This window comes from Pelmatolapia mariae, linkage group LG16_19, assembly GCF_036321145.2.
Source record: "Pelmatolapia mariae isolate MD_Pm_ZW linkage group LG16_19, Pm_UMD_F_2, whole genome shotgun sequence".
Lineage (NCBI taxonomy): Eukaryota > Metazoa > Chordata > Actinopteri > Cichliformes > Cichlidae > Pelmatolapia > Pelmatolapia mariae.
Window position 1 is genome coordinate 69,590,828 of NC_086241.1, and position 27,783 is coordinate 69,618,610.

At 47.5% G+C, this 27,783-nt stretch overlaps 1 protein-coding gene across 2 annotated transcripts; it reads right to left on the reverse strand.

Moving 5' to 3' along the window:
* Nucleotides 1-3,010: 3,010 nt before the first annotated feature.
* Nucleotides 3,011-27,727, reverse strand: LOC134644257 (protein PALS1-like). 2 transcript variants are annotated; one of them, XM_063497113.1, is made up of 17 exons: nt 27,502-27,727; nt 21,091-21,400; nt 20,674-20,845; nt 20,257-20,357; nt 14,419-14,526; nt 12,984-13,061; nt 12,635-12,775; nt 12,295-12,456; nt 12,106-12,183; nt 11,822-12,005; nt 11,165-11,233; nt 10,992-11,063; nt 10,713-10,880; nt 10,537-10,626; nt 10,123-10,235; nt 4,636-4,746; nt 3,011-4,542 (listed from the first exon to the last, which is right to left on the reverse strand). In XM_063497113.1, the coding sequence occupies exons 2-17, from the start codon at nt 21,274-21,276 to the stop codon at nt 4,366-4,368; spliced, it is 2,010 nt and encodes a 669-aa protein (XP_063353183.1). In that variant the 5' UTR covers nt 21,277-21,400; nt 27,502-27,727; the 3' UTR covers nt 3,011-4,365. The 2 variants fall into 2 exon arrangements, with proteins under 2 accessions (XP_063353183.1, XP_063353184.1); XM_063497114.1 differs by lacking the exon at nt 27,502-27,727 and adding an exon at nt 24,346-25,656.
* Between the last annotated feature and the right edge of the window lie 56 nt (nt 27,728-27,783).

Consider the following 27,783-nt stretch of genomic DNA (forward strand, 5'->3'; position numbering starts at 1 on the left):
GTGTGTGTGTGTGTGTGTGCGCGCGCGCACAGTCTGACTGCAGACATGTACGGCGGGTTTACTGACGTGTGTTTGAGATCATTTTATCTTACTGGATAAAACAGACACTAAGTTTAACTTTGAGGACGTGATCTGGAAAAGATGAGAAACAAACTTCAGTTACTGCAACACTCACACCTGTAACTACTGATACTCTTAATCCTACTACAGGAAGCTAACAGTTTACTGCATTCAGAGGAAGAAGCTGGTTTCCTGTTTACAGAGAAAACAGGAGCGTTATAGTCACGTCAGAATTCAGCGCCCTCCTTGATGAGACACTTGGCGTACTACGAGAGTGTTTTATTGCACCAGTTCTGGAAGTAATGGATTTGTTTTGATAAAGAATGGAGCTGTTATTCCACATCAAACGTTTATGTTTACAGACCAGCAACAGCTGTTTATGAAAACATCTTTTTAGGGGAATTTGTATGGCGTTATTTTTGTGCCACTATTCTGAGCGCACATAAAAAAATTTTGCAGGTGCAAGTTTGAGGAGAAATTTATTTTGAGCGAAGAAAAGCTAAATTTGAATGAACAAAATTCATTGCTGCGTGCAAAAAATGTATTTCAGTGTTTGCTATTATCCACACACACACACAACAGCAGCCCCTCTCGCTCAGTTTGTGCATTTGCGCTCGCTCGCCATGTGTTGCTCGCGCTCTCAACATTTCTGCCCGTGCGCGCTCAACTCTTTCTCTGCGCCGTTATATTTGTGCCACAAAACCAGCCAATCACAGACTTGGATGCAAAAAAATCTGATTGGCTGTTCTGGTCTCCAATCAGCTCGAAATGACGAAATGCAATATCCCAGAATGCATTTCGTCCAAAACTCAAACGAGGCAGTGGCGGAGGAACGCAGAGTGGCGGAGTTTGAAATATTACTCTTTCTGGGTCACAAAATAAACTTTTAAGATATTTTCATGCGAGAATGGTTCTGTGTAAACTTCAAATATCTGCTCGATTCATCGAAACAGCACATATTTGTATAACTGCTCTAACGTTTTCGGAGATGCCTGTTACCCACCAGCTGACCGGGTGGTCACTGGGTTCATATATAAGGCTGAACTGACAAAAAGTCACCGACTACACCACCAGGTATTACAGGAAAAACCATAAAGCCTTTGAATAAAACAAACGCTGTTGTGACAGTGATGTACACTGTCTTGTTGGTGTATATGTATGATTTGTATCACCTTCATGTTTCCAAACCGATATCATGACCTGCAGCTTTTACAGCTGTGGCTCCAGCAAACATCAGCTGATACTAGAAAGTAATATTAAATAAATTCTAACAACAGCTGATCAAGCTTAAACGTGCTGCTGTTGTTAGCGCCTCATCAGCTGGTTTCCTCTTTCTGGCGCAAAGTGGGCGATAAACAAACAAGAGAGACGATCAGCTGATCATTGATCAGTTTCATGATTCAAGTAGAAACAGGAGAGGGAGGGGGAGAGAATGAGAGAAGAAGAGGCAGCTGTGCAGCGTAAAGACAGAATAACTCCAGCTTTGTGTCTTTTTCATTCTAGCTGAAGTCCGGGACAAACTGTGTTCCTTTTCCCCTCAATACAGATGTATTGTAACTGGTCCAGTCCAGAGTTGATCATGACCAATTGGCTAATCCACCACCTTTCATTGTTTATACCGTTACAAAAACAAACAAACAAACATAAAAATGAAAAATCACCATCGGCCCACCGAGCAAATGTCCGGTAAGCCCAATGGCCAGTCCAGCTGTGCGGTCAGCTGGTGGGTAACAGGCATCTCCGAAAACATTAGAGCAGTTATACAAATATGTGATGTTTCGATAAATCGAGCAGATATTAGAAGTTCACACAGCACCATTCTCACATGAAAATATCTTAAAAGTTTATTTTGTGACCCAGAAAGAGTAATATTTCAAACTCCGCCACTCTGTGTTCCTCCGCCACTGCCTCGTTTGAGTTTTGGACGAAATGCATTCTGGGATATTGCATTTCGTCGTTTCGAGCTGATTGGAGACCAAAACAGCCAATCAGATTTTTTTGCATCCAAGTCTGTGATTGGCTGGTTTTGTGGCACAAATATAACGGTGTACAGAAAGAGTTGAGCGCGAGCAACACATGGCGAGCGAGCGCAAGTGCAAAAACTGAGCGAGAGGGGCTGCTGTTGTGTGTGTATGGATAATAGCAAACACTGAAATACATTTTCTGCACGCAGCAATGAATTTTGTTCACTCAAATTCAGCTTTTCTTCGCTCAAAATAAATTTCTCCTCAAAATGCAACACTTGCACCTGCAATTTTTTTTTTACGTGCGCTCAGAATAGTGTCACAAAAATAACGCCATAAATTTGTTACTTTTGTATTTGCAGAGCAAAAGAAAATCACGGACACGTACAGATGAAAATTCCTAATGTGGAATCAAACTCCATGAAGAGGTTTGGATCTGAGTCAATATTTATCCAGGTGACTTTGAAAGTGTCATTTATTGAGGTCAAACCATTAAATCCAGTCCACCTCTACAGTAATCACCCATCAACAAAACCTCAGGAGCTCCATCGACAGCTTCGCACATACGAGGATCAGCATCCACAGACGGTGACGTCCATTCCTTCCTGTCAGAAGCTACAGGTCGAATCTTTTTACTTTCTCTGCTGTGGGATTCAACTTATTGCTGTGAGTGTGCACGTCTCACACAGGTGCTGGTTTAGCATTGAGCAGGCGACCACGTGCCGTACGGCTGAGAGGGGCCGGGCCCTCTGCCCCCCTCCCCCCACCACTACTACTTTGCTGTCCTTTCTTCGCTGTCTCTCTCTCTCTCTCACACACACACACACACACACACACACACACACACACACACGCGCGCGCGCGCGCAGCTCTCAGCCGCTGTGGCTTCAGGTAGGAAGCTACGAGTCTGTTTGAAAGGAGGAAGTGATGTCAGTGAGGTTTTTATAATAATAAAGTTTGAATAAAAACAAACAGGTTTATTTTCTGATGATCTATTTTATTCATTATTCGTGTCTTCGTGGTGAATATTCATATAAAAAGTTTTCTCTCAGGAGGAAGTGAGAAACAGGAAGTGGAATCAATTACATTCAGTACAGCTAGCCCCGCCCCCTCCTCTTGTTCTTCCTCCTGGACCAATAGCAGGGGATGAGGGCGAGAAAGCTGCACTCCTATTGGTGCATTCTGGTCTTCATAAATCTATTTTGAATATTACAAATATATAAAAGCTCTACAGTGATGATACAGAGTCTCTAGTTCAGCTCAGAGTCACACACACACCTGCAGGCCGCCGGGTCAAAGGTCAAACAGAATCAGCTGATACAAAAACAATCACAAGTGCAGTAAAAGTCAGTCAGACAGGAAGTCTGCGCTCTCAGCCCGGCCAAGGGGGCGGAGTCAGCAGCCAAAGTGTTTGAGCTTCACATTTCCTCCTGAGGAGCCTCACCTGGACAGGTGGGTGTGTTTATACAACAAATAAAAACAAACATTAAAAACAAACAAAAAACGAAATAACGACGAGGCGGCGCCGACAGCGGCGAGGTCCAACACGAACACGACTCCAAGAAAAACACGACATCCCGAAAAAAGTCTGACGTCAGAGTGTGTTCATAAACTGATTCAGAGTCAGCGACAGGAAACAAACATCTGAGACTTTCAGAATAAAGCTGGAAAGACGCTCAGAATCTTTCTAAAATAAAGTTTTAAATGCAGCGACATCAGTGTCGATTTACACAATATTCCAGCAAAACGTTTAAAATGAGAACAAAGTGAGCAGAAGGTCAAAGGTCAAAAGTTTCCGTTTGTGTCGTGAAAAGAAAAAAAAAAAAAAAAAAAAAGGATTATAAACTCGCTGCTCCGAGCCTGCTCGCCCTCAGGTATCCCAGAATGCCTCAGTGGGGCGGGGCACAGACCGCTGCGTCTCTAAAAATGTGAGTGAACAACTCCGTCTGCACGTGACCACAAACGAGGACAGAAACACGCTGAAATGTGAACCAATCGAGCGGCAGCGACACTACAGGCTGTGAGGCCCGCCCCCTGCTGGGACACTGAGGCACTGCGGGGAGAAGGAGCTTAATGCTGACGCTGAGACGCATTTTTATTGGTCAGAGACCAGATTGTTCATGTTCCCACCAAGATAACAGAAATAATTTGAGCTGGTTGTGATGTGTGACGTTACTCCGTCTTGTTAGTTGTTTATGATTTTATTGTTTTTATTGTCGCTCAGCTGGACTCGTTCTACCCTCAACAACAAACACCAACAGTTATGATCCAGTTTGATTCAAAATCTCAGATGATTTCTGTCCTGACGCCGACCCCGAGCTGCAGCCATGTGTGTGTGCGTTCAGCGCAGCCAGGAGCAGGGCACCCACTGCGGCTCCGTGTCCAGCTTGTTGATGAGTCTCAGCAGCTCGGTGAAAGCTTTGTCCTGATCCGTGTTCACGATGATGGAGTCGAACAGGTGACCGCAGCCCTGCTCCATCTCACGCGCCTTCTCGATGATGTCACGCAGCTCCTCAGGCTACACACACACACACACACACACACACACACGTTAGTACTGAGACACACGTGCATAAACACAGCTGATGGGCAAAAGTAAACAGATGAGCACCTTGGGGTTTTTGTTTTCTTTAGCCAATAAGGCTCGAAGTCGTTCCTGGGAGGGCGGAGCTATGAAGATGATGTAAGGCTTCAAGTCTGAACTCCTCAGCACCTTCAGAGCCTGGAAACACACACACACACACACACACACACACACACACACACACACAGTCATGTATAAAAAAGCAAACAGTGACAGGTGTTAGCAGGTATGAACACCTTCTTGGCTTTCTGCAGGTGTACCCGGTCACCTCCACAGAGCTCCCATTAGCTTGCTGGCTCAAAGCTGAGCTGCTCTGAGGACCTGCAGCATCTGAACAGCTCACATTCATACTTCAGTGTCTGTTTATCAGGATCACCTGCTGTCCTCCTCCTGCTCTCAGTGCAAATGAGGTCCGTTTGTGATGAGTGCAGCTTGTTTAAGGTGGACCATCAGTGGATGTGATGATAAGCTGTTATTTGCATGGAGAGCCTCTGAGGCAGCTGTTTGACAGTCTTCCTGTGTCTGTGCCTTTATCTCAATCAGCAGGCAGAGTCAGAAACGTAACCCCTGTCCTCTGAGTGCTGGAGCTGCTGCTGAGCTTTCAAAGCAGACGTGGTCCTGTTGGCTTCATCAGGAGGGAATCAGCACCTCCGAATCTCAGCCCACTGTCCTCAGCAGGAAAGGGTGGAGTGGCTACTCCAGGTCAGGGACAAGCTCCCCAGGTGGAGGAGAGGAAGTATCTCGGGGTCTCGTTCACGAGTGAGGGCAGCGGGGATCGACAGGTAGACCAAAGCTGTACAGATCTGTTGTGGTGAGTACAGGGCTGAGCGTGACGATTAAGTGGTCAATCCACGTCCCCACCCTCACCTATGTTCACGAGCTTTGAAAAGAACAACATCACAAATATAAACAGGAGAAATCAGTTTTCCCTGGAGCATTGCTGGCCTCTCTTTAGAGACCAGGTGAGAAGCTCGGGGGACTCTGAGCAGAGCTGCAGCTAGGCCTGGGCCATATCACACCGTTCACGGTAATACCAGTATAATGTTAGGCAATGATAAGAAAATAAGATAAGATAACCTTATTAGTCCCACACGTGGGAAATATGGCGATAGAATATGGGTAAAACGCGCATGCGCAGTGCCTTTCTTTTCATACGCACATGGCGGAAAAAGCATGGCGGCGACAGAGAATGAGAAGGGCGAAAGCAGATCGTTGAATGAAACGGATGAACCAGAACTGGTTTGTAAAAATGCTGCAACTTCAGTGGTGTGGAACTGGTTTAGCTTTCGTCCGTCAGATACACAACAAAGCACTATTTTTGGTAGAACATGCTAGCGGGCCGTCGTTATTACCGAACTGATTTTATGTGCTACACGGCGCTCGAACATCTGTCAAATGTTTTAGTACGACTTTGCTAAGCTACGAAGCCGCACCGCTTGATGGATTGTGGGAGCATTACGGCTATCGTAGGCAGGAGCCTCGCGGAGTGATACGTACCGTGCTTCAACATAATATTACCGTATTGTGTGTGTATAACCTCTTTTTAAGTTTTGTGGATATTATACATGGTTATGCTGAGGATATGTCGGCCAGTTTCCACTGGAAATGCCTTTTGGTTAAACTGTCAGCAGGAATTTGCATTTGCACTGTTACATTTGTATATAACTTTAATGCACATAAAAAACAGCTGCTTGTTGAAGTGAAAATATATTAGTGCAAAAAAAACCACATCAAAGTTGTGGAGTTGTAAGGTATTTTGTCTCGCGTCAATTATATCGTCAGTTATATCGTTATCGCAAATTTTCAAATATATCGTGATAAATATTTTTGGCCATATCGCCCTGCCCTAGCTGGAACTCCTCCACAATGAAACGGGCGAGTTGAGGCATTTCAGGCATGTCTCACTGGGAGGAGATGCTGGAGCAGATCCAGGACTCACTGGTTAGATTGTAGCTGTGTCCCAAAACGTAGGCTGCATCCTTCAGAGGCCGCATTTGAAGGCCGTTACGTCACAACCAGGTGACGAAGGCTGTCCCAATTCGTCGACTCCTTCAAATTCATAGCGCGGCCCAGCCAATTCCAGTTTCCAACAATGGCGGCCGCTACTAAGTTTTAATATTACTCTTATTAATCTTTCTGGGTCACAAAATAAATTTTTAACATATTTTCAGGCGAGAATGTAGCTGTGTAAACATCAAATATCTGCTCAGTTTATCAAGACACCACATATTTGCAAAAGTGCTTCGACGTTTTCGGAGACGTCTGTTACCCACCAGCTCGATAGCGAGCCGGGGTTCAAGGCTCACTCAAGCCGGCGAGAACAGTGAACTCCCAGCTTCATCGTTTTCAGACCCCCACTCTTTCACTACTCAGGTTAAACATGATATATAAGTCACTTAGATAACTTAAAAATGTTATTGTTTGGCTTTTTTCAGTGTTTTATTTGTTCCTGAGTAAATCGGTTTGACTGAGATTAAAGTTATTAGATTATTAGATTAAATAAAACTTTATTAATCCATCTGGTGGGTTCCTCCGGGATTTTCACACAGCTGAATAAACGTCAAACAGAAAACTGATTAAACAGAAGTGTGAGACGGTCGAGAGTTTACACCAGTGTCCTGTTACTCCACCGAGACAGCAAATCTGAAGGCTAGACCGTCCAATTTCACAGCCTCGCACTTCCGGCCTTCTCGGTCTTCAAAGGACCCGGCCCACGTAGACCGCGAAGGCTGGGTCCTCCGAAGGATGCGGCCTACGTTTTGGGACACAGCTTGTATCTAACAGTGGCCTGGGGACGACTCTGTGACCCCAGGACGAGCTGGAGGAGGTGGCCGGGTGAGGGAGGTCTGGGCTTCGATGGTTGCTGTTGTCACTTTGATTGGAACCCAGATAAGCAGAATGATCTTCATCATGGAAGCACAGACGCTCAACTCTGAGCTGCATGGTGAGGAAGTCCAACGGTGCATTCACAGGACTTCAGGTAAACTGATGCACTTTGTGCTAATTTATTACATTCGCAATGTTCTCAGGGCTCAGCTCCATCCAGGCTATCATAGAATCGTCCTTGTGTTTGGATGCGCAGACCTTTGGGATAGACTACTTCCTGAAAACACTGCTTCGAACTTTGACCTTCATATACAAGCTGAAAGAAAACATGTCGCAGTCCTCGCTTACAGGATTGTGGAAAGCATAAAACTGAACCTGGGCACATCCACCTCGTTCTGCCTCAGTACACACTCACAGGGTTTTAAAATCAAAGATGTGAATGATTTCATTCCAAGGTTTTAGCGACAGTGCCACATTAATCGTCTCTCATTTTCAGAAGTTCAGAGTTTCTCATGTTTAGCTTCCTCTTTAAAAACGTGATTTATCAGAGCTGGAACTCTGTACACATGAACTTGGTCAGGCTTCAGGTTGGGATGTTTCTCACACCTGGAATCAGGAAATACTCGGTTTGGTTTGGAGGAAGCATTTGTGTCAGAGCTGCAGGTTAAAGATGGCAGAGTAAAGGCCTCATTCACTCCTCTGTCTTTGTCCTCTGATGATCTCTGCACCATCCAACTCCAGTCCTTCTACTTTATCACCTGTGAAGTCCTCCCTACAGGAGATAATGTTAATGTAACTCAGAAACATTTGCATGTTACATGTTTTTTGGACAGAGGAGCCGACAGAGACTCGTCAGCGCGCCCGTTATAAAACCCTCGAGCTGCCACACTGAGCCTCAGTCACCAAACGGCGACCCGACTCCACAGGTGAGACGCTTCGACTCCGGCTCATCAGGTGAGTCTGATTCTGTCCCTCAGTGTGGAGGAAGCTTTAGCAGAGGTCACTGTGTGCTGAGCTGTAACAACACCAATGTGACCTGTGCAGGTGTGCAGTTTACATCATGTCAGGTGTGCAGTGGTGTGTCCTGTCCTGGACTGTGCTGGCCCTGCTGCTGTCAGCTGGAACCTGTCTGGATCAGGGGATTGAGAACAAGCTGCCTCAGATTGTCAATTTAGTCAGGTGAGTATCCTCACAGGTAACATCTAGATTATTCTGTGTTTGTCTTCACAATCAGCACAAACTAGAAATGTCCTTTCTTTGGCAGGTATTTGGACTCGAATCAGTTCTGTGCTGCTGTAAACATCCCTCTGGATAGAATGGAGCAAGTCCAAAACTCAATGTGGAGTGACATTTATATAGCAAAGCCCCGGCACATGCAAAATGACCATGCTGAACGCCTCGTTTTGGAACACATTAACAATGCATGGAGCAACAAATATGAAAATAACTTTTTACTTCTGTACACATACTTCTCTCCATGTGCAGACAGATGTGCAAACCCAGACAAACCTTTAGAAAACATTTTGGGATTGATTAGTCTGATGACAAACTGGCCACAGCGTGCCCTCGTGTTTCAAAAGCCATACACACCATATGATGAACAGGGTAATCCATCAGTTTCTGATGATGAGTTAGAAACTTCTCTCAAAGCCCTTGCAGAAAAGATCGGTTATGCAAACATATTACGGTGTTATGGACCACGCAAAACATTTGAGTGTATCAGATGTTTCCCACAACAGAACATATTTAATGATGACTGTATTAAGAGTGCAGCCAGCGGTGCAGGAGCAAAAAGAAGCCATTCACCAGACCCAAGCATCGCTGCAAAGACACGCCGAGTCCCACAGTGACAGCAGCACAGAGTTTAACATCAAGCTGTCCAACATCATCCCTGAAGCCACATCCTGAGTGACAGAACACAGGAAGCTTCTCTAACATGATTTGTTTCCAAACTGTTAAGCTAATAATTCTGTTAAAATGCTGAAACATTCATATGTGTCTGATTTTCTGAATAAAGTCAGTCTGAAAGCTGCAAAGAACTTCATCTGATTAGACTCTGTTTATTTCATGCAAATGTGACTCTCTCTGCAGCCTGTTCACTAACCTCACACTCATTCATCACTTAGTTTTCAGCTGAAAACACACACCTGTGACATTTCACACTGAAGCTTGTGTTCTTCAGACGGAGTTTGGGAGCTGGCCTCATCTTAAGATGAGATCAATAAGAATAACACAGCTGGAAACAGCTGCTTCTCATATATAAACTCTGCTTCAGCCTCTTCAGTAAAATCTGTTTGAGACCCAGTGCAGATAAAAGCAGTGCTGCAGCTGTGCTACAGGTGGAGGCAGCATGATGGGGGCCTGAAGTCAGCAGGTGGATCAGCTGATCATCACCTGCGATTATTAAGATTCTGCTGAAGTCACAGCCAACATAAAAACACAAGCAGCAGGTGAACCAATCGCAGCTCCCCACTCGCCCCTTCACTGCTGCTTTAGTAAGAACACACACAGGCCACACATCAGCGTTTCCTCCAATGAAAAGCGTTCACACTGACCCCGCCTCCTGCCACATTAATCCAGTCAGATCATCTGACAGCAAACACAAAGCATGCAGCTCTGCTTACAGTTTACAGCCTGCAGGACCATTTGATACAGCAGAAACATGTGTGTGTGTGTTCATATACACACCTGTGTGTGCAGACACAGCACGCAGATTTTCCCGGTGTTGATCACCTGTCTCACTGAGTCCGTACTCGTCCCGTACAGATTCTTCTCGAACTCTCCGGATTCGATCAGCTTCCCTGAAACACAAAAACAACTAATTTCACACCAACAGGAAGTTAAAGACCTCCAGACACCCTGGAGGTCTTTAACTTCACAGGCTGCAGTTTAAATAAATCACTGTCGCCACCTTGTGGTACAAACTGGTATTACATCAGAGTCCATGCTGCCATATTTCAGCCTCAGCATGTTTGGGACACGCTCGTCACAGCTGCTCTCCTCTGATGCAGCTGCACTTCAGGACGTTTAAACACTTCTAACTTTAAATCGAGCACATTTGAACGACGTCATCACAAATATTCTCAGGTTTAAATGTCTCACCAGCCGCCAGCTCAGCCTCGAAGGTCTGCCGAGAAACAAAGTGATAGTCCCGACCGCTCTGCTCGCCCTCGCGACGGCTCCGCGTCGTGTCTACGACACACACAGTTAGTTTATACACACACACACACACACACACACACACACACACACACACACACACACACACACATCCTTACGAGGTACAGCTCCAGCGAAGCGCTCTGGTTCACTGCTGAGCAGCCGCTGCCTCAGCTGTTCCTGCCCACAGCCGCTTGGACCAATCAGAGCAATCGGCCGCTTCCTATTGGCTGGCTGGTGGTACAGCGCCATCTCCTCATAGGTGAGAATTTCTTCACTATCGAGATCTGGAGCAAAAGACAAGAAAAAGAGACATCTGGAGTTTGAGTGAGGGTAGAACAGGAGCTGAGGCTCCGCCTCCTCGCCGCCTCTCAGAGTTTGGGGACAGACTGACGCACCGTCGTTCCTGTGAGGGTTGTACAGCAGCTTCTTCCTCTTCCTCTTGTTCTTCTTCCCACACCAGAGCTTCCCTGCAAACAGACACCACTTCAGTGCACGAGTCACATGACCTCTAACCCCACACGGGTTTTTACAGCAATGAGGTCATAACGTGGGCGGAGCAGGGACCGACCGGACTTCTCGGGCTCGTCTTCTTCTATGGTTTGCTTCATGGCTTCTCTCTGCTGCTGGAAACTCTTCCCTGTGGAGACAGAAGCAGAGAGCTGCACAGCTGACACGAGAACAAACCGAGTTTTCCTCCAAACACGGACGCGTCCTGATGTTCAGGGAAAACACGATCACGCCAAACACAAGGAAACGTTTCAGTCCAACGTATGAAAACAAACAGAGCTGAGCCCACGCTCGCATGAGCGCAGCATTTCTCCCTCTGCAGGAGTTCTGGGCACGCTCAAATGGGGGAGACCCCAGGAACGCCCAGAATCAGCCGGAGAGATCCGACATCATTTGGCCTGGGATCATCCGGGAACAACTGGAAAAGCACGTCAGCTGGAATTCTGCTGATGCCACGGACAACCGGAAATAAAGGTCGGAGCTTACTGACACCCTCTGAGGGAAGCTGGATCTTAGGACCGAGGGGGTAAGAAGGTGTCAGCAGAGGGAAGCCACGAGTAACCGTCCCAGCGGTCACGTGGTCACAGCGGTCACGGAGGTCAAAGGTTGCTGCCAATCTGCTTTCTGTTATCCAAATCAAACGCTCTGAGCGCGCTCACACCGTGCAGCATTCATCAAACCCTTGAGATAAAAACCTCCGGCCATCAGACCGCCGTACCTGGCACCAGGCCGGCGAGCGGCTGGTTATCCTCGTCTCCGTCCCGGTACGCCTGCCACCAGTTGGGGTCGGACTGGCTGATGATGTGCAGGATATCTCCCTTCTGGAAGGACAAGCCGAGCTCTCTGCACGGCACGTAGGGGTCGTCCGAGGGGTCGTAGTCGAAATGAGCCTTCACGTGGACCTGAGGAGCGGAGCAGAGTCACGGGGTCAGAGGAAGGCTTCCACCCTCATCACTTCACCGCGTCGGGAACGAGGCGTTCCTCTCATATCGCAGCACTCACCACACTCTCTTTGACGGGAGGAGGTCTGCTCTGATTGCTGGGAATCAGCACGAAGGTCAGGAGGCCGTGCATGTCGGCCTGTTTAGACACAAAGACACAAAATGTCTCCAACCACTGACGTGAAAGCGCCTGAGCTCACAGACGACGCTCAGCTGGAGTCCAACCTGTGCTCGTACGCGAAACACTCACCAGGATGTCAAACACCTGGTTGACGTCTTTGCCTCGGATCTCGATGCCGTTAATCTCCAGGATTTCGTCTCCCTCAGACAGAAGCCCGCTTCGTTCAGCCGCGCCGCCGCGAACGATCCGACTGATCACCACGCTGTCCATTTCATTCCTCACCGTCGCCCCCTGCAGAGCAAACCATGCATTTCATCACACAGGCCATGGAGACAAGTCCTGGCATCAAACACCAGGACTTATCAGGATTTTGTCTTGAACAGAGCTCGACTGTTTCCCAGCCCTCAGAGTTCACATCTAATGAAAATGGGTCAAATCTGGACTCAAACGTGTGTGTGTGTGTGTGTACCAGAGGGATGTCTCGGGCCTTCTCGATGCGAACAATCTTCACGGTCTCTCCTCCCCACTGCGTCAGCATCTCGCCCTCGGCGGGCAGCGGCTCCGGCTGCATCTCCATCTCTGCTATGCTGTCATGGGTCAGAAGCAACGACTGCACATACACACAGACACACACACCTGAAGACTGAGAAATCTGTGTGTGACTGTAAATGTTTAGACATCTTTGTGGGGACCAGCAGTCCCGTCCTCAGTGTCAGGGTCACAGAGAGGTTATTCTCAGGGTGAGGCTGACATGTTTAACATTATGTCAACTAGATGTCCTCGCTAAGACATGAAAACGAGTGTAGGTGTGTGTGTACCTGCAGATGTGTGTCTGACAGCAGGCTGTGCAGCTCCAGGCCTTCTTTATTGTGACACGCCTGTAGGAGGTTCCTGACCTGAAACGGCAGCAGACATCCCCGCTGTGATCACTTCCTGTCACATGTCCAACCGTGGATTTTACATTAAACACGACCAAAGTTTCTAATAATGACAAAAACAGACATATTGGTGCTGCGGCTGCAGTGATGCAGGCGCTGCACCGGTCCGTCGTGGTGAAGAGACAGCGGAGACCGAAAGAACGAGATCGCGGATAGAAGCGGCAGAAATGGGTGGCTGGCCTCTCCCTTAGAGATAGGGTGAGAAGTTTGGCCATCCGGCTCAGAGTAGAGCCGCTGCTCCTCCACATTGAAAGGAGCCAGCTGAGGTGGTTCAGGCATCTGACATGGATGCCTCCTGGGCGCCTCCTGGGTGAGGTGTTCGGGGCATGTCCCACCGGGAGGAGGCCCCAGGGCAGGGACATGACGCGCTGGAGAGATTACATTACTAGGCCGGCCTGGGAACGCCTTGGTGTTCCCCAGGACAAGCTGGAGGAGGTGGCTGGGGAGAGGGAGGTCTGGGCTTCTCTGCTTGGGCTGCGGCCCCCGCGACCCGGCCATAAGAAAATGGACGGACAGACAAAAACACACCCGTGTTTTCCTTCATGGAGGCCTTGCTGTGGTGCCCTTACACGTCACAGCTGAAGACGTCCGTGTTACAGTTCAGTGGGTTTGAAAGTTGCTCATTTCCAGCTTCAGAGCAGCTTTGCCTGATTCACAGCTCATAATAATCCTTCTTTGTCTGATTCCAGCCTCGCCGATGTCTCTGACTGACACAGGCTCCTCCCCCTTTAAGACCATGCTCTTCTAGTTCCTACAGATGTATGACCAGCAGTGGGTGTGGCTCACAAGTTTGATCCCAGGACAAATGTGGATGAGACACAGACGTCAGGCAGAACATCGTGGAGCACGCAGCCGGACGAGTCCGACGTACAACATTTTTGTAGGTTGGATTAGACTTTGATGTGATTTTAGCTGAGTTTAGTTAAACCGGGTTGTTTCAGCTGAGTTTATGTTTCACTGTAAGTGAATCGATCAGGTGTTGCTTTGATAAATCACCTGTGTGACTCCAAAGGAAAAGAAAGATCATGAACGATGTTGGTGAATTAAAAATGGTCCAGATCCTGCAGGAAACAGTGTGTGACCTACTGCAGCTCTACAAACACACTAAAGTGAGCGCGTCCCCGCTGTGCTGCCCCTCACAGCAGCTTTGGAGAAACAACCACTAACTTAGTTTGACCTGCAGCACAAAGAGGTGAGAAATAAAGGATCGACTATTAAAGACCAGCTTTAAGTGTTTAGTTCACATCCAGACTGTTGAAGCTAAACTCTCTGCTCCATCTGCTTCATTACCGCAGTTCAAATACAGCTGTGTTACCTCCATGGCGAGTGGAAGCGCCTGCTGCGTGTGGGGGTACGGTGGAGACGGTCGGTGCATGCTGCTGGCCACGGCATTGTGGATCCTCAGTGCCGACTGGAAGTCCGACTGCAGAGAGAAAAACAAAGACGTCAGAGACTCTGACCGGTCATTTATTCCCACTCGATGCTGCGCCGAGTCAAAAACTGATTTAAATCCTCACAAACGAGTTCACATTCAGCAAAAGCTCCAGTTTTATGACCGAAGTGTTGACCTCTGACTGTAAACCCACCGACAGGTCACTCAGGTGGACGGCGAATCGAGCGTCAGCATAAAGATGGCCGAGCTTCTGGAGGAAGACCTCTGTATCCTCAGAGCTCGCAACAGTCGAGGGGAAATTGAACTCATTTCCACATGAACTTTATCATAATAATGAGATTAATGCTGCATCAACACACATCAGCACTTTTACAGACACGCTCATTTATCGCCTGCAGGTGAGACACAGGTGAGACATTTTGCACAGGTACAAACAGACGCTAGCGCTCCATCTCACTAATTACAGTAAAGCTAGAGTCCTCAGGCTGCACTGCTGGTGTGCTCTGCATCAGGTCTGCTTCATGCTGTAGTCAGGTTTATGTCACCAGAAGAGAAAAGAAAGATTCAGAGATAAAACCTGTGAAGCAGAGACGACGTGGTTCTGCTGTTTCTACCTGATCATTAAACGCAGCTCAAACTGCTGCGTAGCTGTGAAAACAAACCCTCAGTTCAGCTCATGACTGCGAGGAAATACGAGTCCAATCAGAGCGCGAGTTTCCTCAAATGATCAGTACAGTTTATTTTAATGAGCTCACAGGAAGTCCTGCACTAATCCGTGTGGCAGAAATAAAACAAACCTTCAGCAGAGCGAAAACCACTCAGGCTGGAAATCAGACGCCTCTATGTGGGCGAATGGCTTCAGGCAGCAGCGAGGCTCTGAAGCACGACTCAGGAGGGTCGACTTTGACTCCAAAGCAGCGCAGGAATGCGCTCTTTCATGCATCTGACTGGCTGAACACAGCCACATGACTCCACACGGCTTTGTGACAAAGATTAAAGCTAAACCTCTGAGCGGATTTTAAAAACCTCACATCTCCGTGTTTCTGCAGCTTTAACCCTTGTGTGGTGTTCGTATTTTTGTTACTCAGCCAGTGTTCATGGGTCTGGTGGACCCGCTAGAGTTTTAGCTTTCCAAATTAACACTATCAAACAATTTTATGTTAAATTACTCAACAGATGTTTACTTCATCCCAATTACAAGCCATATGAACAGCAAACATGGTTAATTTTTTCCCTTTACCTTTGTTAGATCACATTTATGAATTAATGTGCTTCTCGTTTTTTTTGTTGTAAAATGTTATAAAAAAATTAATCAGTTATAATCAAGTGGAGTGAGTGGAAAGACACAACACATTTACACGTGAAGCAATATGTTTCACAACTAAACCGGTTGTGTGTGCTGTAATCTACCGACCACCGAAGTTTAACAAAGACTTTTTAAATGACTTTTCATGTTTTTTGGCTGACATTGTGCCTAAATATGATCGGATTTTAATAGTTGGTGATTTTAATATTCATGTCTGTTGCTCTGATGGACTGCTTGCTCAGGAGTTTTTAAATCTTATTCAGTCTTTTAACTTTGTACAGTCTGTACAAGGCCCTACACACCAGCGGGGGCACACTCTTGACCTGGTGTTATCGTGTGGTTTATCTGTTTTTAATTTGGAAATTGGGGACTCCGTGTTTTCTGATCACAAACCTGTTTTATTTGACATTTCTCTTGTGCATGAGTTTAAAGCTCGCGCTCCACCCAGGCGCTGCAGAATCTTTAATTCTTCCACTGCTACGCTCTTCTCCTCAACTTTTATAGAAAAAAATGCTTTTATTGACCCTGAGATTAGTTTAGGACTTAGTCTGGATGAGCTGTTTTTACAGTTCCAGAAAACTTGTACTGAAACCCTAAACATTTTGGCCCCATTAAAAACCAGGCGCCCTAAACGTATTCCTCAGCCCTGGTTAAATGAAGCCACCCGAGCGGTCAGGCGTCAATGCAGGAGAGCAGAGCGAAAGTGGAAGAAGGACAAATTGCAGGTTTCTTTTGAAATGTTAAAGGACTGTTGGAAATGCTATCAAAATACAGTGAAAAATGAGAAAAATAGCCATTTTTCTCAGATGATTGCATTAAATTGTCATAATCCCCGTGCACTTTATAAGACCATCAGTTCTATTTTAAATGCGCCCCAGTCTGCCACCCTGGAAGGCTCTGCTAACAGATGTAATGAGTTTCTTTCCTTTTTTGTAAACAAGGTTGAGTCCATCAGGTCAGAAATAGTACCTCCTACATATGACCCATCCACGTTTAGTCCCTGTTCAGCTGCCTTATAGCAGTTTGAACCCATCTCAATTACACTTCTTAACGAGATGGTTAGACAAATTAAACCCTCTGGTTCTCCCGTGGATGTGATCCCTGCATGGCTCTTTAAAGAGGTTTTCCCTTCGATTGGAACCTCTGTCCTTGCTATTATAAATAGCAGTATTACTTCCAGTGTGGTTCCTGATGGTTTTAAACATGCAATTGTTAGCCCTTTATTAAAAAAACCTGGCCTTGACCCTTTGGTTTGCTCAAATTTTAGACCTATTTCAAGGCTCCCATTCCTTTCAAAGTTATTGGAAAAAATTGTTTTTACCCAATTGAATGCGTTTTTAGATGTTAATGGCATCATGGAACCTTTTCAGTCTGGTTTTAAACATCTACACTCCACTGAAACAGCACTTTTACGTGTTTTTAACGATATCTTCTTAGCTACTGATTGTGGAAGTTCCGTGACCCTTGTGCTTTTAGATCTTACTGAACACTAAACAGAACGTTTAGTGTTAAAGTTGAAAATTTTGAGTCCACTTCAGCCCACCTTTCTTGTGGGGTGCCCCAGGGCTCAATCCTTGGCCCTCTTCTTTTTTCATTATACCTGCTCCCTTTGGGGTCTATTTATAGAAAACATGAAATATCCTGTCACTGTTACGCAGACGACTGCCAAATCTATTTGCCTTTAGCACCAAATGGCCCAGGTTCCATCCAAATCCTTTTAAACTGCCTTGAAGATGTCAAAGCTTGGATGGCTCTGAACTTTTTGAGTTTCAATGAGAGTAAAACGGAGGTGATTGTATTTAGACCTAATAATATTTCATGCAACCCGCTCGTAAATTGTGGTTGGCTAGGGTCTTATATCAAGAAGCATGTGACAAACTTGGGAGTCATTATGGACTCAGATTTTAAATTGAACAAACATATTAATTTGGTGTTGCAAAAAAGCTTTTTCCAGCTGAGACAAATAGCAAAACTGAAGCCAGTTTTGCCAAGACGTGACATGGAGAAGGTAATACATGCCTTTATTTCAACACGGCTTGACTATTGCAATGCACTTTATGTTGGAGTCAGCCAAGGGTCTCTTGCTCGTCTTCAGCTTGTTCAAAATGCTGCTGCCCGCCTCTTAACTGGTACCCACAGGTATGAACATGTAACACCCATCCTGTCTTCTCTTCACTGGCTTCCTGTTCATCAACGAATTAATTTCAAAGTCCTAACACTGGTTTTTAAATGCCTTAATGGTCTTGCTCCCCCATACCTTTCCGAGTTACTTCAGCCTTATATTCCTTCACGGACCCTCAGATCAGCTGACCAGCTGCTGTTGATTGTCCCAAAATCAAGGCTCAAATGCAGAGGAGAGCGAGCCTTTTCAGTTATGGCCCCAAAACTTTGGAATACGCTGCCTTTGAATATTAGACAGGCATCTTCGTTTCCTGTTTTTAAAACGCTTTTGAAAACACACCTTTTTTCAATAGCGTTCAGACTGGCGTGAGTTGATATTTGTATATGTTGTGTTGACATTGATAGTTTATGTGTTTTATGTGTTTTATTATGTTTTATGTAAGTGTCAGTGGTTTTATTCTGTCTTACACTGTGTTTTTGTACAGCACTTTGGGCAATAAATAAATTGGACTTGGACTTGGACTAAATGGGATCAGCTGCTCATAAATGGTGACATTAGGCCCAGGGTTGTAAAACGGGGAGGCGATGCACGCACCTATCCCACACTGTCCTGATGGCAGCTAGCTTGTCTCTCTGCCGTCGAGCTGGTCTGTCGTCTTGGTTATCAAAAACGGATAATCCTGGAAATTTTGTGGAAGTTTTCCAGAGACATTGATGCACGGAAAGGTTCTTGTCTTTTTCTGCATCCCACAGGGATTCTGTGGATTCCCCTTTGGACCTGAAAACTCCTGCAAGGATAAGAACCCTAAAGTAGGCCTTTGGGGTTCTTAGATCAATTTGGTCCATCTTCTTCCAACTCTCTCGAAAAACACACCTTCCGTCTAGATTACTGCAATCCAGAATAATATTCTGGATGGAATCTGGGATGAAAAGCTCAAATGAAGACTTGATGTCCTGCACATGAGTAACTGTCAGCCGTGGTGGCCCTGGCTTATCACAGTAGCAGCTCTGCAGGCTGGCTCATTTCTTGGGCAAGAAGACCATTCAATTTAACCATTTATTGACATCCATATTTCTTCACTTGCTGTCTGGTGGGCTTGTACTGGTCCTGGAGCTGGCTGCTGATGGGGTACTCGTCTTCGTTTTGTTACTAAATGGTGCTCAACCTCATCCTCTTCTTCAAAGTCACTGTCAGACTCTGAATTTTCAGAAATGTGAAATATTCTGAAACCTCTTCCTCAACATCATCATCCGAAGCTCCTCTCTCTTCCAAAATCAATTGGAAGGCCCTCGCAGCAGATAATCGTTTGCCATCTTGATCAGTTGTGATAAAGAACCACACTGGCAAAGTCTTATTTATAGTATTATGCCCCTAATTTGCAGGTGGTACAGGGTATGAGAAAATAAAATTTGGATCCCGCAAGAGAGCGGGTAAAATGTGCGGGAATGTAAGAGCAGACGGTGTTGATAGTTGAATTTTCAACAAAGTTGCAACTTTGTGCGGGAGCAGGAGGGGAAGAAAACACTATCAGCAGCACCAGAAAGGAGGAAGACAGAGTATGGGAACACAGGACCTACACTTTCAACACTTTCATTAGACCTGGGTCCAGTGGACCCGAACACCTTGTATGTAATGTAAATGCGTGGGGGGAGCTACAGTATGAGGTCGTTGAAAATTTGTTCGGATTTATGTTCCTCACAGAAAATAAGCCAAAGCCAATGAATTTCAGGTTAAAAAAATAATTAATTGTCTAATTTTTCTTTTGAAAAAAAACTGAAAACGGGTCTCACAGACCCGAACACCATACAAGGGTTAAGTGCAACAGAGCGGCGGCGTCACGATGACCACTTTACAGGCCCACAGAAGGATGATTTTAGACTAAAGCTCTGTTAGAAACCAATCACACTGCAGGTGTCACCCTGCTGAGTGACAGCTTTCAAACGCCAGTGCAACCCGGCGCTGACGCTGTGACCCCGCGGTCACGGTCCACGTCACGGTCAAAGAAAACGACGAGCCTTTTCCTTCTTCCCGTTTCATGCACTGAAACGTGCAGTTTGCCAGGTGTGTGTTTGTTTGCTGCTCAGAAAAGCACACAAACACAGTCAGTGCACAGCCGCACCGTGTGAGAACGGCTGCAGAGTCACCACCAGCCCGAGGGTCTCTCACCGCGCGTCAGGACCGGACCCAGCGGCTAAAAGTTGCCCTGGGCCAGGAGAGAGCCCCAAAGCGTCCGAGACCACAAAGCTGCAGCTCAGACAGCAGTGACGAGTCTTTGACCGCACAAAGAAGCCACAATTACACAGCGGGCCGAGGCCTCACTCGCTAATATTACCTTGTTGAGCAGAGCGAGGACCAACTCGACGTCATTCTGACTCTGCTGGTCCGACAGGCTGCCCCGGACCTGCTTCAGCGACAGCAGCAGCTCCTCCAACTCTGCAGAGACAGAGCACACGTGTTCAAAGCAAGCACACACGTAGCTGACCTGAGACGAACAGTGTGTCCTCCTGTGTGTGTCAGCGCTGCCCCCCCACAAACAAACTCTTAATTAAGTCGTGTGCTTCACTCCCTCCCTGAGGAATTCCCTCCCTGACTGGCGTCTGACATTCCTGTTCACTTTCCTCCTTTTTCAACTCTGTCAGCATCTCTTTAACTTCCACCTCACCCTTTGACCCCTCAGATCTGCACAGTAATAACTGCTGTGTGTGTGTGTGTGTGTGTGTGTGTGTGTGTGTGTGTGTGTGTGTGTTACCCAGCAGCGCGTGTGTGTGCTGGCTGCTGAGCGCTGGCAGCTGCGGTGTGTCTTGCAGGAATGTGGGGTTGTCGATCCCGCTGTAGGGATTCTGGGAGAGGTTCCTGAGTCTGAGTGAGGCGTTCAGATCCAGCTGCCGACCCTCCTCTTCTCTACGACGCCGAAGGTCCTCCTGACACACAAACACAGAGCAGAGGAAGTTACACAGGAGGCCCTCCATGTTCCTCATGCATCAGAGCACACACGGCGTCCTCTGCACCGACCTGTGCACGCTGGAGGGTTAGCTGCACAGGTTAGCTCAGGCGTGCTTTCATCCCGCTGTCGTTACACAAAACCTGTCACAGTGAAACATGCACAGCCCCAAACTGAACACCTGAAGATAAAGGCCCCGCCCACGCAGGTTTCTCTGTGTCGTACCTGATGCTGTCGTATCCTCTCCAGCTGAGCGGAGCGCCGCAGAGGCAGCGTTCGGCTGCCCAGGTCACCCGGACAGTCCACGGCCATTTCCCGGTGCTGCTGTCCTGCCCTCGCCTCTTCATCTGCTCCTCCTCCTCCCTCTCCAGCAACATGGCCATTCAGATGGGATGTCGTCATCCCTCGCATGCACGCACGTCTTGTACTGGGTGCGTTTGATTCGATTCCTCAGACGGGCAGCTTCTACGGTGGTTATGTTGGCGAGATGTTTAGGAGGGTAAGTCAGTGAAGAAGGCAGCCATGACACCGTCACCTGTGCAGGAAGCAGACACACAACGTCACCTGTGTTGAAGGAGCAGATGAGGCAGACGCAGCGTCTGCTGACAGGAAACCGGACACATTTAAGAAGGCGTGACGCCAACCAGGTAACACTCAGCCGCTTTTCATCAGGGTGGAGCTGATGAAGCACAGCAGGATCACTTTAAAAAGGAAGTAAGGACAGTCGCGTGACACACCTGTTTCACCATCACAGCATTTTAATGTCACGACGGGAACCTTCTCGCTGCCGCACATACTACGAGCAGCAACGACGAGGTGAAGCGATCGGCGCTGCGAGTCAGAGAGACGTCAGGTCGGCAAACAGTTTATCCAATCACAAGACCCCAAACATCCACCCCACGTTCAAACCTCTCCATCCTTTTTGCAACGCTTATCTGCAGCTTAGAGAGGGAAGACCTCCCTGCCCCGGCTCCTCTGCAGGAGCACCGAGGAGTTCCTGAAACTGTCACCGGCTCTCCCCCAGGTGTCCCCCAGCTAGGAGGCACTTCTACTCCCTGCTCCTCACCCGTCTCTGAGGCCTCCGTCCTCCACCTTCTGCTCACAAACCGTGAGGACGTTCTGTCCATAAAGTCTGAACAGGACGGGCGCCGAACATTCAGCCAGATGTGCGGGACACAAACAGCTGGTTTAGTGACAGGTGCAGCGGGTTAACAGCAGCGCCAGATGGAGCTCGGTCATTAGTTCAAAGGCAACAATACCAAGACCGCAGCCCACTCCCCACACGTAACCATGACAACAACGGCTTTGTCTGCAGCCGGGTGGTCAGGGTAGGTGGGAGGGACGAGGGACGGCGCTCAGGTCAGGAAACGGGGGAGGGAGAGGGCGAGCGAGGTAACGACGAATGGAAAGCAAAAGAGAGAGAGAGAGAGAGAAGGTAAAAATAAACAGAGACGGATGGAGGCCTTATCTCAGTAACACAATAACATGTTTGTATGTTATCTGTGACACACACAGCCCATGATGCACAGCGAGGAATGCCAGGCAGCCTGGGAACAGCATTCCTGTGATGGGGGAAGGGAGCGTGTCCCAAAAACACAGAGCTGGGATTCAAACATGGATGCACACCATCAGCTCTCGTCTCTCTGAGCTGTGCACAAACACACCTGATGAGGGCACGCGCTCGTTTACAGGCACACACTGTTACATACAAACAAATAATCGAGTAAAATACTGAGATATGCAACCAAAGCCTGACCCCCGCTCTCAGCCCCCCATCATCTTTAATATTGGCAGAGGTCATCTACGTTTACAGTGACAGGAGTGCAAACACAATAACCAGCAAAGCTCTGCTTACAGAATTAAATATGTCAAATCTGTCCTCAACTCTGTGTCCAGGATAAGCACACCTGAGTACCAACGCCCGCTGCAGTCAGACGAGTACTCGAGTATCAGTCGATACCCAAAGCTTAGCAGGGTTTGCAGACAGTTCGCTGGATTCAGTTTCCAGGACCACAAACAGCTCCGTGCACTCATGAATCACACGAACTCATTCATCGGGTTTCACACATGCACTGCAGCCCCGAGCCGCTCCATCAAGCGCCCGGCTCCATCTCCGACTGCACGACGTCCCAACCTGAGCCTTCAGAAACCTACACGTCCGAGGAGCTGCACTGAGCGCTCACATTAATGTCTAATTCAGCAAAATCACAGGTTTGACTGAATAAAAACAGAAACAGTTTCCACCTGACCGCCTCAGAGACACCTGACATATTTACAAAATTCAACAGATGAAGATGATCCTGGTCTGTGGATGCATGTGCTCCCAGTCACGCTGAGCACGCACCTCTCCCACAGGCTGATACCAGCCTTTAACCATTACCCAGAATGCACTTTGTGAGGTTTCCTGTAGCAAAAGTGACTCCGGGAGCGTAAAACTGATGTGGTCTCAGTTTTTAAACACGTTTGCTGTTTAATGGCTTCATTAAAGACCGGTACGACTGCAGGTGTTTGACTTACAGCAGAAAGAAAACTGGATTCAAGTCAGTGCTTGAAGAGAATCAGCTGACAGCGAGGGGGTGAGGAAGAGCGGACGAGTGTTTTGGTTTTGCGGGGAATGGGGCAGAGCTTGGCGTGAAACCCAGCTTGGCTGGAAAAGCCTGAACCGAAGCTGATCAGGACTTGCAGCCGTTTCCTGCTGGATCGCTGCCCTCAAACCATCAGAAAGGGCATGTTCTAACTCAACACGCCGCCCATCCAGTTGCACGCCACCCTCTGGGCACGTTTCACTGCCATCATTCACATTTGAGGTAAAGTCATCGGTGTGTTAATCTGACAGACTGCAGCGAGATGATTAATCCCAGTTTGTTTCATGTTGCTGATCATGTGACTCGATCAAGATAATCAATAACAATCCTGATAATAGCCCCTCCCATCCACCTTCCTCCACCCGCTGTTCTCAGAACTTTATGAGTGTGAATGAGTTTTGTTACACACACACACACACACACACACACACACACACGGCTGTACCAGCCTGTACCAGACAGAAAATCAGAGAGGAGGGAGCGGAGGGCGGACACACTGAAACAGAACAAAAACAACTTCAATTATTTTATGTGAGCAACAAAAACCCATCAAACTGAAAGAAAGTCTCATCTGAGTCACGGACACGCGAGTGGATTTAAACATGTTGAATATGACACTGATTCCTCCCCCACCCTCCAGAAACACCACAGCCTCTAACAGCCTTTCACGTTCTCTCACAAAATCTGATCGGTTGACTGGAGAGCAACGTCCTGGCTCTTATTCTGAAAGTTCCCAGCTCTTCCTGTCACGTTTCTTTGCTGCTTCCCCACTAAGGCTCTCATCCCGCGGACGAAGTGCTCCACCCCTGCGCTGGACTGCAGCTGGTGACGTAGTCCTGGTTCTAGTCTGGAGGTCCTGCACCAGAACCAGAACTGAGTCAGTCCTCATACACACCTGGACTTCAGCAGCGTCCCACTGCCTGAGGACGCAAATGGACCAAATCAGACAGCAGTGACCAGTCGGCCCTAGCACGAGCCCCCCAATCAGGCCGGAGAAGCAGCGAGCGAGCGAGCATTCCTGAGAACAGAGGACGTCTGTCTCTCTTTGGCCGGACGCCCTCAGCCCCGTCCTCGCCTCACTGCTTCACCAGCGCAGGGTAAAGTGAGGCTCCCACCGCTCTCTGAAATTCAGCCGATGACCCTCCACATCCAGCTCGCACAACACCTGCAGCTCTCTTCCTCTGCTACAGAAGCAAATCTACGTCAGCTGACGAGGAAACCAAACACCAGCACCCTCACAGATAACACCAGCCTTATTAAGGAGAACAAAGACGAGCTTAAGGGAAAGCTCCGACTTCAAAATAAATCAGAAAAATACAAAACAAGTCCAACAGTTCCTTCTCCAAAAAGATAAACACTAGTAGTTCTCAGAGAAAACTCACTTCTCCTGTAGAGCCTCACTCATCTTATTTCTTCATTTGGGTCTGAGGTCTGAGAGCCGAACACACAGAAAGGGGAGCTGCACCTTAAAGGTGGAGAGCACTCCGAGTCTGGAGCCCTGATGTGAAACTCTTACAGGTGAGAAAACTTTCCACAAACATGCCAGACACGCATGTGCAGCTGAACCGTGACCATGTGCAGGAAACTGCAGACGCAGCAATGAGTCACATCCAACCAGCCGCCGACCACGGTCACTTCACCGCGCCCAAACATGCCGTGGGACGCTAAGGCAGTCCTGATGTCATCAGATGAAACATCTAGCGCCCGAGAGCAGACTGCCCTGTGAACAGCTCACACTGAAAGGTGACAAATTCTGTCTCACCTGCACAGGCGTGATCACAGCGGCAGCAACAAGGAAGGGGAGTGTTCTGTCGGTGTCCTCGTTCATGCTGCACAGTTAATGCAGCTCCTCCACAGCTGCTGCGTCTGCCAGCAGCATCAGGAGGAGGAGTAGACGCCGGGACCGGACCGGCATCTGCTCCTCAGTGTGAGGAGGCGCAGGAGGAGCACGGCGACCTCCAGCGGCTCCTCGTCTGACTGAGATCTCCCAAACAGACCCTGTGATGGTGGCGTGAGGGCGTGACGCCCTTTAGTGGGACCTGTGCTCGCATCCAAACTACGCTCTTTGTAAGACTCAACATTCACAGCAACTGCATCGTAACTTTATTCACAGATTTTCAATCAGATAAATGAATTCTGGGCACCAGTTTACTCGGAGGGTGAGCTGGCGACCGTGTGATCCATCTCTCCATCTGTCTCCATCCAATAAAGGCTATTAAAAAATAATAAATGAACAAGTAAAATTTAAAATATGCCGACTCGGCTCTGGTGGAGCCACCACTCTCTCTGGAGCAATGCCCCGCCCACAGACATGTCTGATTGGAAGGCAAACGCAGGTAAACGTCACACTTCTCCAAATTTTATCTGCTGAAGCTGCAGAACCACGACTCTGTCCACAGCAGTGAGACAAACCAGCACAAGGTCACGCTGAAAATAGTCTAATAATAGTGCAGCGACTCACAGTGAAGGCCCACAGGCTGCTGGGAGGACGGGGCCACATCTTAGCACCGCCCACATTCACAAGAAACTCAAATATTTAGGACAGAAATCCCCAAAAACAAGAGCAGAGAACTACAAATTTACAAGAAACACATACCATGAATTGATTAGTTTTTTCATAAAGGTATGACTTTTTCTAAACACACATATCAAAATAATAAAAAAGGGAAAGAATTCAAATATTGACCAAAAAAACAAAAACAAAACGTTAGTTTAAAAAATGTAAAATAAAATACAGAATGATGCCAAAAAATTCCCTCCAAAAATGACTAAAATGTACAAATATTTATGAGAAAAATGTAAACTAAAAAAAATCAATTTACCAAAAAAGAATAAATTAATAAAATTGTGGGGCAAAAAATAAAAACAAAGAAATTCAAAAACAAATTCAAAGGAGTTTGCAAAGAAAAGCGTCTGGACTTCTTTAAGTTGCTTGAAGACGTTTCACCTCTCATCCGAGAAGCTTCTTCAGTTCTAAGGTCAAATGATTAGAGGATCACCAGGGGGTCCTTTGTCCCTCTTTGGGGGGATACTCCCACTGGGTTTAAATCTGGGACTCTCGGCCATTTGACCTTAGAACTGAAGAAGCTTCTCGGATGAGAGGTGAAACGTCTTCAAGCAACTTAAAGAAGTCCAGACGCTTTTCTTTGCAAACCCCTTTGACTACGATGACCTGGATGACTGAGAACCTTCACAGACTCAAAAACAAATTAGGAAAAAAGAAACTATTTACTGAATGCTCGTCGCAAATGTTTGTTTAAAAAAAAAAAAAAATCACAAATAAATGAAGAATAAAGCAAAAAAAGAGCACACAAAACATGACTGGAAACAAATATGAGGGGTTAAAACAAACAAACAAACAAACAAACAATTAAGAGAGAAAAATAAAGAAACCCCAAACGCTGAGAGGACTGCGAGAGGAGGCCGGGCTGGGCTTGTCCTTCACACCGACCGAAGGTTTGAATCCCAGCCGCCCACTGCAGTCCTCGGTAATCTCGGACCCTGATAACGCTCCATTCAAAAACACATTTCCTTCCACGGCAGTCACGGGGAGCGGCAGGGAACAGGAAACAAACACTCTATTTCTCTGTACAAGGAAATAAGAAGCTCACTGTAAATACAGCTTCCTGTAGTTTGACCGGTTGTCCAGCAGTCAGGTGAACTTCAGCAGGTCTACGCGGCGGTGTTTTAGTAAAATGGCGCTTTTAGTCGCTGCTGAGGTGGAATAACTGAAATAAAGATAAGCTGAGCGGTGTGTGCAGGTACCTCTCCCCCAGCCTGGAGTTTGTCTCACTGACAGCTGGCTAACTTTAGCTCACTCCCGAGCCTCTCTGCGTTTTCCTGTTTCTCTCACTCGAGCAGCAGGGCTCCGGGGCGGACCGGCTCCGTTCACAGCCTAAACTCGGACACTTGGGTCGGTTTGGCCCGTCAGCGAGCCGCCCTGCTCGGAGAAACGCACTTTATTCGAGCCTAGCGTTAGCAGCTAGCTGCTAGCGGCACCTGTTGATAACAAAGCCACTTGAGAGCGAACAGAAAGCGCTGGAAGCCTTACCTGCTTCAGCCCGACCTCCGCCTCTGTCTCACGACTCAATCCCCCGGGAAGTTGCCGGGTCACAGCGCCGCTCTGACCCCTATCCGCCGCTCGCTTCGCGGACTTTCTGTCGGTGTTTCTCCGTTTCTCTGGCAAAGTTGTTGCTCGCTGCTCGGACACCAACGGAGACCTCTTCCTCACTGTCATTCCCAGCTCCAGAGAGAGGGCGGGGCCAGCGAGCCACCAGCTAGATAACACGGTGACGCTGATTGGACGCACCTATGAAAGGAATTTGGTGTCAGC

Bases quoted from the DNA above. Each gene is read 5' to 3' on its own strand.
- LOC134644257 (XM_063497113.1), bottom strand. From the start codon at position 21,276: ATGCGAGGGATGACGACATCCCATCTGAATGGCCATGTTGCTGGAGAG. The intron at 12,457-12,634 runs GTACACACACAC...TTTGCTCTGCAG, and splicing joins AGGCCCGAGACATCCCTCTG to GGGGCGACGGTGAGGAATGA. The intron at 11,064-11,164 runs GTCGGTCCCTGC...GTCTGTTTGCAG, and splicing joins AGACGAGCCCGAGAAGTCCG to GGAAGCTCTGGTGTGGGAAG.